The sequence below is a fragment of the Fusarium subglutinans genome (assembly GCF_013396075.1).
Source record: "Fusarium subglutinans strain NRRL 66333 chromosome Unknown NRRL66333_c0000192, whole genome shotgun sequence".
NCBI lineage: Eukaryota > Fungi > Ascomycota > Sordariomycetes > Hypocreales > Nectriaceae > Fusarium > Fusarium subglutinans.
In genome coordinates, this window is record NW_023502255.1 from 74,787 (window position 1) to 93,193 (window position 18,407).

General features: G+C 49.7%; 6 protein-coding genes across 6 annotated transcripts; 4 read left to right on the forward strand and 2 right to left on the reverse strand.

Annotated features, from left to right (window-relative positions):
• Window positions 1–555: 555 nt before the first annotated feature.
• On the forward strand, window positions 556–1,528 carry FSUBG_10825 (Recoverin; the record flags this gene model as incomplete). The annotated part of the gene is made up of 5 exons (XM_036675443.1): window positions 556–558; window positions 742–889; window positions 1,046–1,171; window positions 1,227–1,439; window positions 1,494–1,528. The coding sequence occupies 5 exons, from the start codon at window positions 556–558 to the stop codon at window positions 1,526–1,528; spliced, it is 525 nt and encodes a 174-aa protein (XP_036533709.1).
• Window positions 1,529–3,390: 1,862 nt separating this feature from the next.
• On the forward strand, window positions 3,391–10,018 carry FSUBG_10826 (ap-1 complex subunit gamma-1; the record flags this gene model as incomplete). Its single annotated transcript, XM_036675444.1, has 8 exons — window positions 3,391–4,085; window positions 4,139–5,275; window positions 5,494–5,525; window positions 5,959–6,082; window positions 6,133–6,371; window positions 6,431–8,442; window positions 8,500–8,579; window positions 9,307–10,018. 8 exons carry the CDS (start codon window positions 3,391–3,393, stop codon window positions 10,016–10,018), a joined length of 5,031 nt encoding a protein of 1,676 aa, XP_036533710.1.
• Window positions 10,019–10,316: 298 nt separating this feature from the next.
• FSUBG_10827 (uncharacterized protein) lies at window positions 10,317–11,588 on the reverse strand (the record flags this gene model as incomplete). Its single annotated transcript, XM_036675445.1, has 2 exons — window positions 10,317–11,450; window positions 11,505–11,588. The coding sequence occupies 2 exons, from the start codon at window positions 11,586–11,588 to the stop codon at window positions 10,317–10,319; spliced, it is 1,218 nt and encodes a 405-aa protein (XP_036533711.1).
• Window positions 11,589–12,237: 649 nt separating this feature from the next.
• On the forward strand, window positions 12,238–14,762 carry FSUBG_10828 (DNA polymerase IV; the record flags this gene model as incomplete). The annotated part of the gene is made up of 6 exons (XM_036675446.1): window positions 12,238–12,248; window positions 12,324–12,382; window positions 12,431–12,508; window positions 12,981–13,733; window positions 13,786–13,965; window positions 14,017–14,762. 6 exons carry the CDS (start codon window positions 12,238–12,240, stop codon window positions 14,760–14,762), a joined length of 1,827 nt encoding a protein of 608 aa, XP_036533712.1.
• A 769-nt stretch (window positions 14,763–15,531) lies between these two features.
• On the forward strand, window positions 15,532–16,170 carry FSUBG_10829 (glutathione S-transferase; the record flags this gene model as incomplete). The annotated part of the gene is made up of 4 exons (XM_036675447.1): window positions 15,532–15,566; window positions 15,642–15,799; window positions 15,853–16,024; window positions 16,086–16,170. 4 exons carry the CDS (start codon window positions 15,532–15,534, stop codon window positions 16,168–16,170), a joined length of 450 nt encoding a protein of 149 aa, XP_036533713.1.
• A 274-nt stretch (window positions 16,171–16,444) lies between these two features.
• On the reverse strand, window positions 16,445–18,115 carry FSUBG_10830 (metallocarboxypeptidase ecm14; the record flags this gene model as incomplete). The annotated part of the gene is made up of 1 exon (XM_036675449.1): window positions 16,445–18,115. One exon carries the CDS (start codon window positions 18,113–18,115, stop codon window positions 16,445–16,447), a length of 1,671 nt encoding a protein of 556 aa, XP_036533714.1.
• Between the last annotated feature and the right edge of the window lie 292 nt (window positions 18,116–18,407).

Below are 18,407 nucleotides of genomic sequence, written 5' to 3' on the forward strand. Positions count from 1 at the left end.
AGAGCTCTTGTCTTATGGTAGTATTACACTATTCCTCAAAATCAAGCTGTTTATAATTAACGGGTTCTGGATGTCAGACCTGACGTTTTATTTGAAAGGCTTGTGACAATAACTTGGTAATCTGTTGAAAGTACGCAAATTATCAGCTCCTTTCTTCTCTAAGGTACCTATCCTAGGTAACATAGAATATTAGACTACCTACCTAGACTACTCCGTAATGCTTCAACAGGGTAAACCGCACAGTGTGCTTGGGCTGCTATGACGAGGCCCCTCCCCCTGGTTCCATGATCATCAGCCCCCTGAGCATCCAAAACACAGTGCATTGTCTCTCCTCTGTTAGTGCCTGTACCGTTTTCCTGCCTTAGGTACCGACTTTCCCCTGACCTTTGGGTCTCCCCACGAAAGCTCCAACCAAATCCGCGAAACGAAAAGGTCCAACACTCTTGGCTCAAGACCCCGCGACCTCAGAACTTGCCCAAGTCATCTTTCTTCCTTCTCGTGCGATCGACATCCACCTTTTTACTATCACAACCGTTGCTCCCACACACATCCAACATGGTGAGCATGACCTGTCCGTTGCTTGGTTGCGCGACCTACCCATCAATCAGCATTTGCTTTACCGCCCTGTCCTCTGGCGTTATCGCCAATGAGCATTGACCCCGCGGCTCTGTTGAGAGGGGCTGCAGTTGATGTTCTGGTGATGCCGTTCGGGAGTTTGGACTGACAACTTTATTTCTATAGGCCGACTCACTTACTGAAGAGCAAGTCTCCGAGTTCAAGGAGGCCTTCTCTCTCTTTGTAAGCTATCCCCTTTGTTTCGCCGCCTTGCTTAGCCGTGTCTTGCTAGAAGCTGTCGCTAACCTCTTTATCCAGGACAAGGATGGCGATGGTGAGTGATGCTCCCCTTTCCGCGATGTTTCTTCGTTGGCCCCGTGCGAAACCCAAATCGATCCAACAAAGCATGCATCAGACCACTATAATCCTCTACATCTCTGTCTATGCGATATTCTTAAATCGAAAGCATGAGCTAAACGCCTCGCTCTAGGCCAAATTACCACTAAGGAGCTCGGTACCGTTATGCGCTCTCTCGGCCAGAACCCCTCCGAGTCTGAGCTTCAGGACATGATCAACGAGGTTGACGCCGACAATAACGGCACCATCGACTTTCCTGGTGCGTAGTATTCCAAGGCGATCAGAGGACGGTCAGTACTAACCACTGGGTAAAGAGTTCCTCACCATGATGGCACGCAAGATGAAGGATACCGACTCCGAGGAGGAGATCCGTGAGGCTTTCAAGGTGTTCGACCGTGACAACAACGGTTTCATTTCTGCTGCTGAGCTTCGACATGTCATGACCTCCATCGGCGAGAAGCTCACTGATGATGAGGTTGATGAGATGATCCGAGAGGCTGACCAGGACGGCGATGGCCGAATCGACTGTGAGTTGCCTGAGATTAGATATAATACCAACGTCCATACTGACAAGACCACAGACAACGAGTTCGTCCAGCTCATGATGCAAAAATAAGAGACAATATTCTGATACTTCGTCGACCAAACCTTCGGTCCTGCTATCTCTCGCTAGCCGATGAGTAACGAACACGCATGGCATGAGGAGGGAACTGGTTGAATCTTCTTTACTTAGTGGCAAACTGCAAGCGAAACGAAGGGCATCTGGGACTGATTGGACTGAAGTTGTGGAGGGTATTCGGCTTGCTTCCCGTGTTACTTGCTATCTCCGTGGCTTTTGTGCCACAGAATCTGCCTACATGGCTTCTAACAACTGAGCAATTTCCCATTTGGCCCGTAAACTGCATATTCGTGCCCGTTTATGTACTGTTATAAAATTTGTGATTGTTATGATAGCCAGTCTGCCTCAACTGATGGCCTACCATCCAATGGCTTTGGTGAGGGGCAACGAATCGGCGGCGGGCGGTCTGGAAAACGTGTCCGCCGTTGGAGCCAATTTTCTCGCTGGACCATGGCATGGAAGAACAATCAGCCCTACAGCCCACGGGGCGGGGGCCTGGAAGCGTGGCTTATCGAGTATAATGCCTGTAAGGGTAGGTCTGCCAATCCAGGACCCCAAAGGCCTAAAGCATGTCCAGGCTCTTTGGACATGCATGCATATATAACATGACTGCCGAAACTATACAACACGATTGACATGCATGCTCCCTCGCCATGAATGGTCAAACTCGAGCTACCGTCTTGATTTTGCAGTTCAGGGGGAGGATCCGTTCATGGGAACGCCTCTGCTGAGGGAGCCAACCCTTGAAAGCTTGTTGGATATGAGTGGCCCACGGCTGATATAAGGCTCCAAAGAACCGAAGCCCAAATATCTAACTAGACCAGTCGGAGAAGGCAGCTGGGTCAGCTTAGCTTACATGGCCATGCCACATCGTCTAATTATATTGCAAGGGAGCTGCTAGGTTTGACCCCACAGGAGTACGAGCTGATTTTCTCCAAGGAAAAAAGTCTCGAGATGTCTTCTGCAATTTAAAGGAAGGGTTCGAAAGGGGTTGACAGATGGGGAAGAAATGTGGCATTGGCCAGTCAAGGCAAAACAACCGAAAAGAGTTCATAACACCCAACGTTTGTGCTACGCGAAACCCCCTTGACAACGGTTCTCTCCAGTTTAAGGTGTTGAAGGATGAATGCCAAGCAAGGGAAGCATTTACAGGCACAGTACTCCGTAGGTAATTAATACCTATGTGCCTCGGAAAAGGATCCTGCTGCTAGTTACCATCCATACCAGCAACCTACCAACCTAACTTAGTACTACCTAGGTACTAATGTAACCGTACTGTACGTACAAGATGTCAGATGCCACACTCGCAGGATTCATCACTATTCGTACGGCGCATTCCTTCTTCACGTGTTAGTATAGGTAGGCTAGTGACTTATGGACGTCGACCGCCCGCCGCAATTTCATGTCGTATTTTCAACTGGATAGAAGAGACGAGACAGCTCTCAGCCACAGACACAGACACTGATTTCAGACATTCATGCGCTGAAGATTGAGGGTTTATTGATCGACTAAGAATCAGAGCCATTTGCCCTTTTTCTGTTACCCCCCGGTCCCGTCCTGTCCCTTCGATTCTTATCCGTAGCCCAAGGTACCTACCTACCTGTCGCTCTAATAAGACGGAACGTGTCTAGACTCGGCCTCGGGCTTGGAAAGGCTTGCTGTTGGTCCCCCTCAAGTCGAGACACATCGCCAATCTTTTTGACAGCCCCAACGTCAACGCTTTCTGTTTGGACTTGCCTCTGCCTTTTTCCCGTCCTGGGCCTGCGATGTGAGGTCCCAGATCACGCCTCACTATCTTCTCTCACCTAGACCCTGTGCTGCTTATTAGCAGTCCAACAACTAAGGTACCTATCTACACAATGGCGGGTCCCTTACGGCGAGGCCGTCTCTGGATTGGTGTGGCCTTCATCTGGATCTTGTGCTTTTGGTACTGGTCAAATTCGGACTCTGGCTTCAAGTTGTTTGGTGATGGAGATCCTCTTGCTGGAAAGGGCGCCACAGCTTGGACGCGAAGATTACCTAAATATCCCATTCCCAAGGAGAAACTAGCTGCCTTGCCAAAGATCACCGGAGATGTCAAGGTCCCCAAGATTCAGGCTGCTGCTCCGGTCGAGAGCGCCGCAGCCAAGGAGCTACGACTGTCGCGATTGGCGGCAGTCAAGAAGAGCTTCGAGCACAGCTGGAGCGGCTATTCCAACTATGCCTGGATGCACGACGAGGTGACCCCGTTGACTGGCAAGTCCAAGGACCCCCTTGGCGGTTGGGCTGCCACTCTGGTCGATGCCCTCGATACCCTTTGGATCATGGACATGAAGGACGAGTTCACAAAGGCTGTTGCCGCCGCAGACGGCATTGATTTCACCAGGAGTCCCATGACAACTATCAACATTTTCGAGACCAACATTCGCTATCTTGGTGGATTCCTGTCTGCATATGAATTGAGCGGAAGAGCTCATCCTATCCTCTTGAAGAAGGCTATTGAACTGGGAGACCTGCTCATGTGCGCTTTTGATACACCGAACCATATGCCAGTTACTCGATGGGAATGGAAGAAGTGAGTTTTCCTCAGCATTAATCACGTATTGTTATTGTGGCTAACATGCTTAGATCTGCTTACGGCCAAGCTCAGTCTCCCTCGCGGGAGGCTCTTGTTTCTGAACTGGGTTCCTTGAGTCTCGAGCTCACTAAACTATCTCAGTTAACCGGCAACCCGAGATTTTATGACGCTGTCAAGAGAATTGGAGATCAGTTTGAATCTACACAACTCAACACCCGTCTTCCTGGCATGTGGCCGGTAGTCGTTGATGCTTATACGCCAGCCTTCCATGCTGGTTCAGACTTCACCCTTGGTGGTATGTCTGACTCCCTGTATGAGTATCTTCCCAAGTGGTATCTTCTGCTCGGCGGCCAACTCGAGCAACCACGCCGACTATACGAAAACTTCATTCCCGTTGCCATCAAGCACCTTTTCAAGCGAGCATTGACGCCTTCGGACAAGCCGGTCCTCATCTCTGGAGACTACCAAGTAACCGATTTGCCAGGCGAACAACCCAAGTACACCTATGTTGCACGAGGCCAGCATCTGACCTGCTTCGCTGGCGGTATGGTAGCAATGGGCAGCAAGATTTTCAACCGCCCCGCGGATCTCGAGATCGCTTCCCAACTCACGGATGGATGTATTTGGGCTTATCAGGCTACGCAGACGGGACTTGGACCTGAGATCTTCAACTTCATCTCATGTGGCGGCGTCGATGCTAAGGACTCGAGCGATTGTACCTGGAACGAGGACCGGTGGCTCAAGGCTATCGAAGAGCAACACGCTCCTGATTTCAGGGTGCCGCCGTTGAGAGGATCAGACTGGAAGAAGCCCACAGTTCAAGATGTGGTCAAGAAGCACAACCTCCCCAAAGGTATGATCGACGTAAGCGATGGACGATATATTCTCCGGCCCGAGGCTATTGAGTCCATCTTCATCATGTATCGCGTCACAGGAGATGCGCAATGGATGGAAAAGGCGTGGACTATGTTCGAGACGATCGAGAAGGTGACACGAACTGAGATTGCGGCTTCAGCGATAGACGATGTCACCAAAGCAGAGCCTACAAAGATGGACAGTATGGAGAGTTTCTGGTTGGCAGAGACTCTCAAGTACTTTTATCTCATCTTCAGCGAATTTGATGTTATCAGCTTGGATGAGTGGGTGCTGAACACGGAAGCACACCCTCTAAGTCGTCCAGATGTAAAGTAAGATTGTTTGTGGCGGACGGATGTGTACCTATGGGAAGGAAAAGGGTCAAACACTGTATGAGCGGTTCTTGTGTGTATTCCTAGGATTATAATATCATGCGTGTACGAATAAACAAGTATACTTACTAATTCTTTATATCTCTTTGAGTGATGTATGTATTCGTGCCTGAAGTATGTACCTTAAGTTAGTGGCTATTTAGTGATGACTAATGCAGTACGTACTGTCAAGCAAATCTACTATACCTAGGTACCTTAAGGTAGGTACCTATAGTAGCCTGCTCTGTGCCCCACGTCCAGTCTGAAAGGTGTCCGCCGCAACGCAAGCAGAAGTACACCACAGCACAGCACAGCACACACCGTCACTGACACTGACCTGTAACTTGACGGCGCAACTCGGTTCTCTCTTTTATCTAGCTGCCTTGAGTAGACTCCGACGAACCTCCCTATTCTGTCCTCCGCGTCGACACATATATAAAGAAACAGTAGCTCATTGCTCTGCCCCAGAGCTGATCGAGCTTCGACGAGCACCCATCGCTTCCCTCTCAACCCCTGGATAAGCGTCGACCAGACGGCCCAACCGCTGGGTCTGTCCTCCCAAGATGAGTTCCCGTACGGCATCGACGAGCTATCCTCCGCGATCTGATGAATCAGAGGCTTACCTTTACTTTTGCTCGGGATAGTCAAGCAGTTTATTCGAAATGTGCGTGCGGCCAAGACGATCGCCGACGAGCGAGCCGTCATTCAAAAAGAGAGCGCTGCCATCCGCGCCAGCTTTCGAGAGGAAAGCCATGATCCCAACATTCGGTGGGTTCGGCCGTGCTATTGGAGGGATGGAGATACTGATGCACAGGCAGTCGCAACAATGTCGCAAAGTTACTCTACTTGTTCACCCTTGGAGAGCGAACCCATTTTGGACAGATCGAATGCTTGAAGCTCCTCGCCTCCCCTCGATTCGCCGATAAACGTCTGGGACACCTGGCTACAAGTTTGTTGTTGGATGAGAATCAAGAAGTATTGACATTGGTCACCAACTCGCTCAAGAAGTACACTTCTCCTGAGGCCCTCCGAATCAAACATCTGGTTGCTGACTTTGGTTTAGCGATCTCGGACATTCCAACCAATATGTTGTTGGACTTGCTCTCTGTACGCTAGGAAACATCGCCTCGATTGAGATGTCACGAGATCTCTTCCCTGAGATCGAGACCCTCGTAGCCACAGCCAACCCCTATATTCGAAGAAAGGCGGCTCTGTGTGCAATGCGCATATGTCGAAAGGTTCCAGACTTGCAAGAGCACTTCATTGACAAGGCCACACAGCTTCTGTCCGACAGAAACCACGGCGTCTTGCTCTGCGGTCTTACTCTGGTGACAAGCCTGTGCGAGGCAGACGAGGAGGAGGGCGGAGAAGAAGGAATTGTTGAAAAGTTCAGGTCTTTTGTCCCGGGGCTTGTTAGAACTCTGAAAGGGCTCGCTACTTCAGGTTACGCACCCGAACACGACGTTACTGGTATTACCGACCCCTTCCTGCAGGTCAAGATCCTTCACCTGCTGCGAGTCCTGGCTGTGGGTGATGCGGAGACCAGCGAGCAGATCAACGATATCCTTGCCCAGGTTGCTACCAACACCGAATCATCCAAGAATGTTGGGAATTCCATCCTGTACGAAGCTGTGCGCACGATTCTCGACATCGAGGCCGATTCTGGATTAAGGGTGCTCGGTGTCAACATTCTGGGCAAGTTCCTCACCAACCGTGATAACAACATCCGATACGTGGCTCTCAACACCCTGATTAAGGTTGTCGCCATCGAGCCCAATGCTGTGCAGAGGCATCGAAACACCATCCTGGAATGTTTGAGAGATCCTGATATCAGTATTCGCCGCCGAGCTCTCGACCTGAGCTTTACCTTGATTAATGAGAGCAATGTTCGAGTGTTGATTCGGGAGCTTCTTGCCTTCTTGGAGGTTGCCGATAACGAGTTTAAGCCAACAATGACCAGCCAGATAGGTATCGCCGCTGACAAGTTTGCGCCTAACAAACGATGGCACTTCGATACAATGCTTCGAGTTTTGTCTCTTGCCGGTAACTACGTCAAGGAGCAGATCCTATCATCATTTGTTCGCCTCGTCGCTACTACCCCTGAGCTACAGACGTATGCGGTTCAAAAACTCTATATCAACCTCAAGAAAGATATTACTCAAGAGAGTCTGACGCAAGCTGGTGCTTGGTGCATCGGCGAATATGCAGACGCTTTGCTCAAGGGTGGACAATATGAGGAAGAGGAGCTTGTCCAGGAGGTTAAGGAGCATGAGGTTGTCGACCTGTTCTCTTTGATTCTTAACAGTGCATACGCCACACAAGTGTCCACAGAGTACATTGTGACAGCCTTGATGAAGTTAACAACCCGCTTCTCTGACCCAGCTCAGATCGAGAAGATCCGAAGGATCCTGCAATATCATCAGACCAGCCTCGATATCGAGATTCAGCAGCGAGTCGTTGAATATGGCAACCTTTTCAGCTTCGATCAGGTCCGACGTGGAGTGCTCGAGAAGATGCCTATTCCTCAGATCAGGGAGGAGTCCCGTGTTCTTGGACAAGCTCCTACAAAGAAGAAGGCCGCCAACAGGAAGTCAAGAGTCATCAAGCCAACAGAACAAGACCTCCTGGATATTATGGACGCGCCTGCTGCGTCACCAGCTGCTCCTTCAACGACCAACACTGATCTCCTCGCCGATATCTTAGGTGGTACCTCTTCTCCTCCTCCATCTGCCTCCTCGCCGCCTCCTCAGCAATCCAATGTATCGAATATCATGGATCTATTTGGCTCTGCCCCTGTGCCAACTACAGCCTCCCCTGCCCCACCTTCATCGAACCTCGATCTCATGTCTCCCGTGTCGTCAGCACCTCAGCCTCAGCCACCTGCTGGTATTCCCTGCTATAACGCGAATGACCTTAATGTGACATTCCAGATCCAACGTAACGCGGAGGGTATGATTCAAGCCACCGCAAAGTTCGTCAATACTTCTAGTTCAGCGGATCTGTCCAATGTATCTCTACAAGCTGCCGTTCCCAAGTCTCAGAAGCTGCAACTGCTGAGCATCTCTTCATCGGACCTCGGACCTGGAGCTGAAGCCAGCCAGATGATGCGAGTGTCCGGATGCAAGGGGGTAAGTGTCATTCCAATCCCGGGCAAACAGATTTTGTAATACTAATGGATGTTTTAGCCTCTGCGTCTGCGCTTGAGGATTGGATATACGCACCCAACGGCTGGACAGGTCATGGATCAAGTCAACTGGACAGAGTCGTCCTAGATATGTTAGCTATGACGATTTACGGGAAAAAGAGGCATATGGTGCCTTGGAGAAGGTAATGTATTTCGAGGTTATGGACTACAGGAGCTGGACTTGGAGAAGATAGAATTCAAAAACGGACGGTAAAGCATTCTTCTTTGCAACAAAATTTTATGCAATAATAAAATTCGTCGAGGCGTGCAATATCATCTTCGTTGCCGCCAGGAAGATGAAGGTGTGTACTCCGTGGGTTGTCGCCTGACTCAGCTTTTATTAGTTTATTATGTCAACGATAGTCCACCCCACTATAGTAGATTATATGGCAATGCAATGCTAACATGAGGCCATCGACTACAATCGCCCCTGGACAGTTCCATGTGAATTCATGCTTCTCAGGCTTATAACGATTAGTCCTTGTGTCTCTTTATTGGGCCGAAAATTGGGACTTGCTGCCATCAACCCCATATCCTTCTGCATGGGACTAAAAGCCATGTCGACTCAACGCAGTGGTCATTTGGAAAGGACAGCTCAGGAGCCACGAGATGAGGTTGGTCCATATCAATACAAGTTCATTGCATAGCATCGACTAATCTTCGGTGAATTAGAGTCTTCTTGATGTAAGACTCGAACGTATAGATCAGGTGAATGAGCGAATTAGATTGTATTGTCTCCAACTCGAGTCGGGGCCAATTAAGGTACATACAGCATATCCCATATTGATTCCAATCTCTTCGCCAGAAGGAATGCTGACGATATCGAGTTTTCTGCCGGTCAATGGCTCGATACATACATCCCAGGGAACCCCAAACCAGGCGGCTTCACACTCACATCTACACCTCGCGCAGCTGCCGATCCCAAGTCTCCCTACCTGGAGTTAGCAGTACAAGAATCTCCAGAGAACCCGCCTGCGGCATGGCTCTGGCAGTCACCATCCGATATCACTGGTTCCAAGCTACAGGTGCGTGTTGGAGGAAGCTTTGTCTTCCCACCATCTGAGATACCTCTCAACGACATAAGCCATGAGCATAAATGCAAGGTGGTGTTTGTTGCGGGCGGCGTGGGGATCAACCCCCTCGTCAGCATGATGGGACATATAGCTGAAGAGGGATACAACCTTGAGGTCAAGGTTCTCTATGCTAGCAAGTTACCTGCGCAGGGTCTCGAGGGTGTTCTGTTTCTGGATAGAATCAGAAAATGGTTTACAGAAAAGCAGCTTATTGGTGATTTGAAAGTGTATACGACAGGGACATATGACGGGCAAGTCGAGAGCCGTGAACTTGATGTTCATGAAAGGAGATTCACAGTTGAAGATGTGAAGGAGGCTGTGGGTGAGAGGAACAATAGTGTGGTATATGTCTGCGGGCCCGCGAAGATGACGGATGAGATAGTTGATGGATTAACAAGAGAAGGCGGGGTGGACAAGAAGAGAGTTATGCTTGAGAAGTGGTGGTAGGAGTCGGCAGCGTAGCATAGCAACAGCACCTATAATTTACAGACGAATAAGTTCCAGATCACGACAACCACGAAACTTCACATGGATCAGCCCAGCACCTATGTATGGCATCTGTTTGGATTCACTTGTGGAAACTGCAGATAAAAGAGTCCATAATGTATCTGTTTGATTGCGCCTTGGTATCGTTACAAAACCATATATATAGTCACCAGCACCCATCACTTACGAGTCCGTATTGTTGACCCAGTTCGGCCGTTGCTGTTGTATAATGTGTACCATGTTTCGATGGGGTCCCCATCTAGGAGAAAAGGTCCTCGGCCTTCTGTCGTTGCTTCGATCTCCCTCCTCCAAATAGCTCCTTTCCAGTATTATTGCTATCAAGCTTGGTAGGGAACAATTCGCGCGCGTTAGCTGAAGCAGCACCCTTGATCGCAAAGCCCTCTCCAACCCCCTGCTGGCTCGCCATGCCGCGGATGTTGAATGAGTTACCATCGCCTCGTGCATTGGGCACGGAAACAATCCTGGGGCGATCCTCATCCTTGAGGCGGGCTGACCCTATGGCTCGCTCGAGGGTATCCAAGTTTCCTCCACCAAACTGCTTAATCGACTTCTTGGTTGGGAACAACTCCTTGGAATTGTTACTGCCTGATATGCGATCCTTGAGATCCCGCGCTCGCGCTCTGTTCCCAGATGAGCTAGCCTTCTCACCCATTAGATCGTCGCCGTCGTTATCGCGCCTCGGAGATGCAGATCGGTCGCGTTGTGTTTTCCGGCCTGAAAACAATTCCTTGCCTTGATTCTCGCGAGCATATGAGCGTGGTCGTTCCTCTATGTCTGAGTCGCGTCTTCTCCGTGTTGAGCGAGGCGCATCATCGTACATGCTGGCTTCAAACGTCTCGACGTCATCGTCAGAGGCGCGTCGTCGTCGGCCCTCGCCACCTCCATGATAGCCATCATCACGATCCCTGTACCTTGACCGGTTTTCCTGATTCCTGCGTCGTCGCTCCTCGGGATCGTGCTCAGGATGAAGGAGATAATAGCGGCTGCGCAAGGCGGCACCAACCTCCTTTTTGTCGCTTTGTACTGCAAATCTCACCTGGAGAGAAATCTCTGGCTTCCCTTCAAAAGGCTTCGCAGGCAGAGTCTCTCCAACTGCCAATGCTGTGGCATCTGCGACGCGAACAGAGCTCAAGGCAACAATTGCATCGCGCGCTGTGGGCTCAGAAGGAAAGAGGAGGTTGGCGGAAGAATCGTCAATCCACTCGATTCTGTCGACATCGCCGAAGTGAGCCTTGACGTAGGCTTTGATGTCGGTTGTGTGTAGAGAGTCAACACCTTTGATGTGGATTTTTGTCCGGATGAGGGTCTTTGAGTCGTCGGTCGGAGGTTCGTCTTCAGCCACCTCGCCAGGCTCTTCAGGCTCGTCAGGTTGCTGAAAGGGAAGTCAATTTCGGATGGCAGCAGTCTGACTGTCGGTCAAGCTTACGAGGATATCATCGCGGCCGATGTCGAGAATAGGTGCGTCATGGACCGTGTCGACGGCATCGTCCATCTCAATGTCGAGATCCATGGCCCGTCAAGATCTGAGGTGTGTAGAGTATTGGAGAAAGTGTGGATGGTACGTGGGAAGTAACTTTGCGTTCTGAACAGTGAATTATACTAGTCAAAGAACGCGCTGATGAGAGGGAGGAGGTTCAAAGAAGAAGTAGAAGCTTGAGAAAAGAAGAAAAGGTGCAAGGTATGCAATTGCGGTTTGCGGTTTTGAGGTTGATGTCCTCTACAAAGAGACCCCAATCACTGTTGCATGCATGGGTTGATCGGAGCTTAAATGGCCGGGTCCGCCGTCGCTAGATCTACAGCAGATATCCCTTGAAGTCAATTACAATAAAAACGCTCGTAACCGTGATATAAGAGTACCAAATAAGTACACATTCTCAGCAATCTTGAGCTGGACAGCTTAATACAATAATTACGGCAGAGGGCCAACGTCCTTATTGCCAGGTATCAATATCATCCTCATCATAAGTCAGCAATTAGCGGATCTAGACTTTACACTTCCCCGAACGGGACGGGAATTGCAAAGATTAAGCCCCATAAGCCATTAGTATTAATCTGCCTTTGTAGGGTACTGTAACTACCTAGTACTTGACTCATGGGGCATTAAGGTTTTATAATATACACACATACACTACCTTATGAACATATCATATTGGATCAACATGAAACAGCTGTAAGCTGGATCGAATTCATATTATTGCCTTCAATGGCTCTCTCTGACCTCGAACGAGAAAGTGAACAATCTTAGAAAGCTTCTTGGTGGTCTTGGTCACTCCCTCCATCTTGCTCGCCCTGAATACCTACTAGGTACCTACTTAGGTACACAATGAAAAATTGGGATTACCTCGCCTCTAGGTAAGCCAATGCCTTCCAACTGTGACAACATAGAGTGGAAGTCGCATATTAACCTGCAGAAGGAGTTATGGGCACAAGGTAAGTCATGCGACTAGCCGTGGCTGACATGATAAAATCGAGACAGAGTCCTTACCCACATCAATGAAAGCCATTTCCTCTCTACCTTACCTTAGTAGTTTAAGCTACCTAAGTAGGTATGCCCTCACGATTTGTCCATTTCCACGTCATTCATACCAAACGAACTGCTTCTCTGGCCGCTACTCCTGTATAAGGAAAAGCGAGACAATTCATAGTCGCAGAACAGAACTTTGCAATTCATGCATATCCTATTTACTGTATTATTTGATTCAGTCAGCCAGGCGCGTGCAATTATGAGACTCACGTCAGCCACCACAGCCTTGATATTCCACGAATAGCCAGAATCCTCTTCATCCGCACCAGAGGCTGAAGCACATTTGCCCGAGGGTTGCTGTGATGAGACTCGATAACCTCCCGCGGATTTTTCTCCTCCCAACACATCTAAAACCTGAAGAACTGCACCATCTCGAAGAACGAATCCCTACATTAACGTATGACATCAATGAGGCTGAGATCGTGCTCGGAAAGATATCGCAGCAAAGACGCGCCGAGTTCGAGCTGAGAAGGGCAAAATTTGAGTTTGCCTCTGTAGGGGAACCTCAAACAGAGAGCCACCAAGTTGACCCTACAGCTGTGGCCGATGACTCCGGTGGTAGCCCAGATCCCAAGCGGAGGAGAGTCAAAGAACAACCCCAAGTTGGCACAGACATAGTCAAGGTTGTTAAACTTTCATGGCTCCTAGACTCGTGGGAGAAGGAAGAACTCTTACCCGTGGACCATTACTTGATCCTCCAGTGTAATCGAGTCTTGCCTCGTGAGACAACACCTGCAACTGTGTTACCGAAAGGCTCTACTTCACCAGCTAGTAGTATTCTGGAGCGTGCCCTTCTTGAGCAGAAAGCGCAGTCGACAAGCACCTCGCCATCTAATCGGCACAAAAGGCGTCATGATGCCTCCACAACAATATCGCAAAATGCACCCAGTCTCCTTCATCAAACGACAGCGGAACACGACATCACACTGCCCGTGATACCCGAGTTTCTGAGAACCACGTATTCATGCCAGCGACCGACATATATGAACCCACCAAACGAGGCGTTTGTGAACATCCTCACTGAGATACGAACCATTCGTCAACTCCGAGAAGACGAGGTTGGTGTAAGAGCTTACTCCACATCCATTGCTTCGATCGCTGCGTACCCTTACGTACTTGGGAATGCCCAAGGTGATTATTGGTCGTCTTGGTTGGTCCTGTTAGCAGCTAACAATTCACCTAGAAGTTGCGCGGTTGCCAGGTTGCGGTGATAGAATCGCCGAACTATGGCATCACTGGAAAGCGACAGGTGAATCAGTAGAAGTACGTGAGGCCAACGCCGACCCTAAAATCACAGCCCTCAAACTCTTTTACAACATATGGGGAGTTGGAGCTGTCACCGCCCGCGACTTCTATCAAAAGGGTGAGCACGAAAACGAACTTCCCCAGCACACAAGAAACTAATGATCTTTAGGATGGCGAGATCTAGATGATCTGGTCGAGTTCGGATGGAACATGCTCAGTCGCTCGCAGCAACTTGGAGTCAAATACTACAACGAGTTCTTGCAGGGGATCCCCCGAGACGAAGTCGCGACCATTGCCGCTGCAATACTGGAACACGCCCGTCTGATTGACCCAGGATTTGAGATGGTCATTGTAGGCGGTTATCGGCGAGGCAAACAACAATCTGGTGATGCTGATGTTGTCTTGAGCCACCGAAATGAGAACAAAACACTGAATGTGATAACCAAGATTGTCGTGGCCCTCGAAAAGGCTCAACTCATCACACATACACTGACGCTATCGACTCACAACTCTGATCGAGGACAGCGCCCGGTATCATGGAGAGGGGGAAAGTCCGATAGCTCAGGCTTTGACACACTCGACAAGGCTTTGGTAGTTTGGCAGGACTCCAGCAAAAACGATGCACCGCATCGACGGGTCGATATTATTATCAGTCCGTGGAAGACGGTGGGCTGCGCAGTACTGGGTTGGAGTGGCGGCACGACATTCCAGAGAGATGTTCGACGCTATTGCAAGAAGGTCAAGGGTTACAAGTTCGACAGCAGCGGAATACGGCGCCGGGCAGACGGCAGATGGGTCGACCTCGAAGGAACCTCTGGAGGCGATGAAGCCCCTGATATGGAAACTGCAGAACGGAGAGTATTTGCAGGGTTGAGTCTCCAATGGCGGTCACCTGAAGAGAGGTGCACTGGATGAGTATGAGCCAGTGTCCTTGTTCGATCTACTGGCGTTTCTGGGAAAAGTCAGACAATCGATATTGTCATATTTATTGATATGGAGGTAGTCATCATTCATACCCAGCATATGGAGTACAGTTACAGTACCCTGCGGAGTTTTGGCCTGTGCCTGGCCCTGCATTGGTACATAGCTGCGGAGTTTGGGTTTTTAGCCCATTATCAATTACGCCAGCTTTCAACTTTCCACCTCACACCCAATGAATCGGATGATGCAGTTAAGCCGACGGCATTGAATTCCGAAGCCTAATCACGGTACGAAAATCAAGACTCGGGAATCACTCTCGTCATCCAATACGTCCGTCGTATAGAATTCTATTCGGTTCGTCGTGCGGAGCGGATCTCGCACGCATAAGCGATACTCCGAGACTGAACAAGACTGGATGACGACCTGCCTTATGTAGACAACACCTATTTACTGCACAGAATTGATACTTTTTCCAGCAACTACCTAGGACTAGAGCCCTCCGATTGTACTTTGTTGGCCGTGGCATGGACCTACGAGACAACTAGAAGAGTCGGTGGATTGTTCCCCCAGGTGGAGCTAACCTGACTCTCTCCCGGACACGTTAGGTCCGTTCCGTTGGTAGTTTCATCATCCCGTTACTGGGAACCTAAATCACTATTTAACAACCACACCGTGACAAGTCCGTACCAGCTTAACTCTTCCATTGCAAAACTGTCTACATTTAGTTTCATACTCCTCTTAGTCAAATTGTCTTCTCTCCATCATGTCTCTCGTCCTTGAGCTCCCCGCTGAATATGGGTAAGGGACAATCCCACTGTCTCACCCTCACCCTCAACCTCAACCTCAACCTCAAACAACTGACACTCTTTCTAGCTTTGTCCTCGTGGCCGCCACATCCACCTTCTTCATCAACACTCTCCACGTTCTCCTCACTAGCAAGGCTCGCAAGCGAAGTGGTATCAAGTACCCCGTCGCCTACGCTTCCAACGAGCTCGCCGAGAAGGACGCCGAGGCCTTCAAGTTCAACTGCGGTTCGTACCACCCGCGAAACCCAAGTATCAAGTACTAAGTCTCTCTTTTACAGCTCAGCGATCGCACGCCAACTTCACCGAGAACCAGATCTCTTTCCTTGGTGCTCTTCTGATTTCTGGCCTTCGCTTCCCCGTTGCCTCTGCCGTTCTTGGTGCTGGCTGGGCCTTCTCTCGTGTATTCTACGCCATTGGCTACTCTGCTGGTGGCCCCAAGGGACGCACAAGGTATGTGTACCTACTGAGGCAGTCTCCAATCTTGTGATATTTGCTAAGTTGACCGACCTAGTGGCTCAATCGGCTCTTTCCTCTGCGATACTTCGCTCAAATGCATGGCCGCATATACCTCCATCATGTTTGCCCTGGGCAACTAAGTTAGACTGACGGGCAAGTTTTCAAAAGATGTAATATATGCATGATATTAGTTTCTGTTTTGCTTAACTAGACCTGCCACGAATTCACCATCGTTGCTATTTCCTGCTTTTTGCTGTGACCATTAGACGCCGGCGTATCCATCCATTACATGCAACATTGACCAATTACAAAAAGAAATAAAGAAAAATAAATCATAATGCTCAATCGTAAATCTCATACCAAATCCCTATCCGACACCCTCCTGCAACCCGTGCAAACAAACATACATCAGCTTTAACTACGAAGCCTTCTCCTTCTTAGCTCCTGTCCAACGGTAGGGTTTTGCTCAGAATCTTGGACTGGCTGATTTTCATGCATATCCACCTTGTCATCTTCTGCCGCAGTGATGGACTCGATGCCATTGTTGCCCAAGAGATAGTCTCCGTAATACTTCATCGCATTGAATATCTCTTCTCCTGTTGGGACAATGTGTTCTTTGGGAAGCAGAAAGCCGTAGCTACCGGTATCTCGAAGCTTGAGCTGGTAGCTGTAGTGAGCTCGCATTTCATGATAGAACCAATCGACAGCTGATCCACCGCCAGATTCGATGCGAGACCAGTAACGACCGCCGCTGAATTCGCGAGCTGAGACCGCACCCTCACACGCTGATGCAACCGTGTACGACTCTCCGTTTGATAGACGGATAGACTTCGCAATACCTGCGGCGAGCTCTTCCAAATTCTCCAGATTGGGGGGGTCGACGGAGCAAGTGTAAGAGTAAGGATAGAGAATTTGCTGAGAGTAAGAATGTAAATCAATCAAGCCGACAAATCGAACGTTGTTGTTCCAGGTTTGGTTCCGCGCCCAATCGGCAATGTGCACCGCTTCAACGGCCTGAAAAGGCTTCTCTCCCCCATAGCTCTCAGAGCATGGGTCCCGTTGGACCTGTGAGCCATCCCACTCGTACCCATAAGCTCGGTCCAGGTCCAGTCCACGGCAAAACTGAAGGTTAGTCTGTTGTCGTGTTTTACGCCAGAGCCGGTCGATATGCCATGTATACTCGAAACCATCAGGGTTCGCAATTGGGAGAAAGACCAAGTCGAACTCGTCTAATAGCTTTGTGATCATCCGTTCTTTACCGTAGCTGGTGATGAAGGACCACGCCAGGTAGTTGACAGTACTCGTCGAGATCCATTCGCGAGCATGAGAGCCGCCCATGATCATGATTGTTTTGCGCCGAGGCGCATCCGGTGCTGTGTTTGGAATCCCCACTCGCAGGGCAGGAATATCGCGGCCTTCGTATGACTTGCCGATGTTAATGTACTTGACATAGGATGGAAACATAGCCTCAAGGAGACGCATCCATCTCATCACGACCGGCAGCGACTGGTAATCCTGGAAAAAGAGGTTGTCTCCAGGCGAAGAAGCAACTTTGAGGACCGGAGGGGCGGGCTTAGGATCGTAATAAGCTGGGTTTCCTCCGATAGGCAGTGATTTATAGACTGCGGCGGCCAAATCCGGGATCAGAATCGAGTGCGATGCGTGTAGTGTCTTGGGAAGTAAGCTCAGCAGAGGTCGAACCTCGTCAGCGTGTAGGCGGATGTCGACATAGTCATCGGTAAAAGCCCAGACATCGAGAAACAGTCGAGCAGCGGCATCGGCGAGGGCTCCCTCTTCGTGCGAGGTAGTGACGTTGAAGCGGAGGACCAACTGATTGAGGTATTGTGCGCGTAGTTGATTGATGACGGGCGGCGGGGTGTTTTTACTCGGATGACGTCCGAAGACGGTCTCGATAGCCTTTTCGCGAAGTTTAGAAAGAAAGGGGAAGAGTCGTTTGTTCGCGTCATTATTATTATTCTCGTTATTCTGTAAATCCGGAACGGCACGATGTGTATCGATGCCAGCGGCGTGGGCGCTGGAGGCCTGCAGAAGCAGCAGACTCGCTGCCAGTAAAGGCAACCTCATCTTGAGTCTTATAAGAGAACGCGCTGCCAACTCGATCAATTGATACTGATTGCCTGAGTGGCCGGGATTGAATGTGGAGGACTATCAGCCCGCAGCTGAATATTTGATGATTTTGTACGATGGATAGAGCGACAATTATTAAAGATATGAGTGACGATGTTTGAAGATTACACTGCCCGCCTCTAATTACTAACTTATCTAGCCTGGATGATAACGCACAAAGCCTGACGCTTGTCGCTGGTTTATGTGGGGCTGACGTGGAAGTCATTGTTGGTATCCATTCAGACAGTAG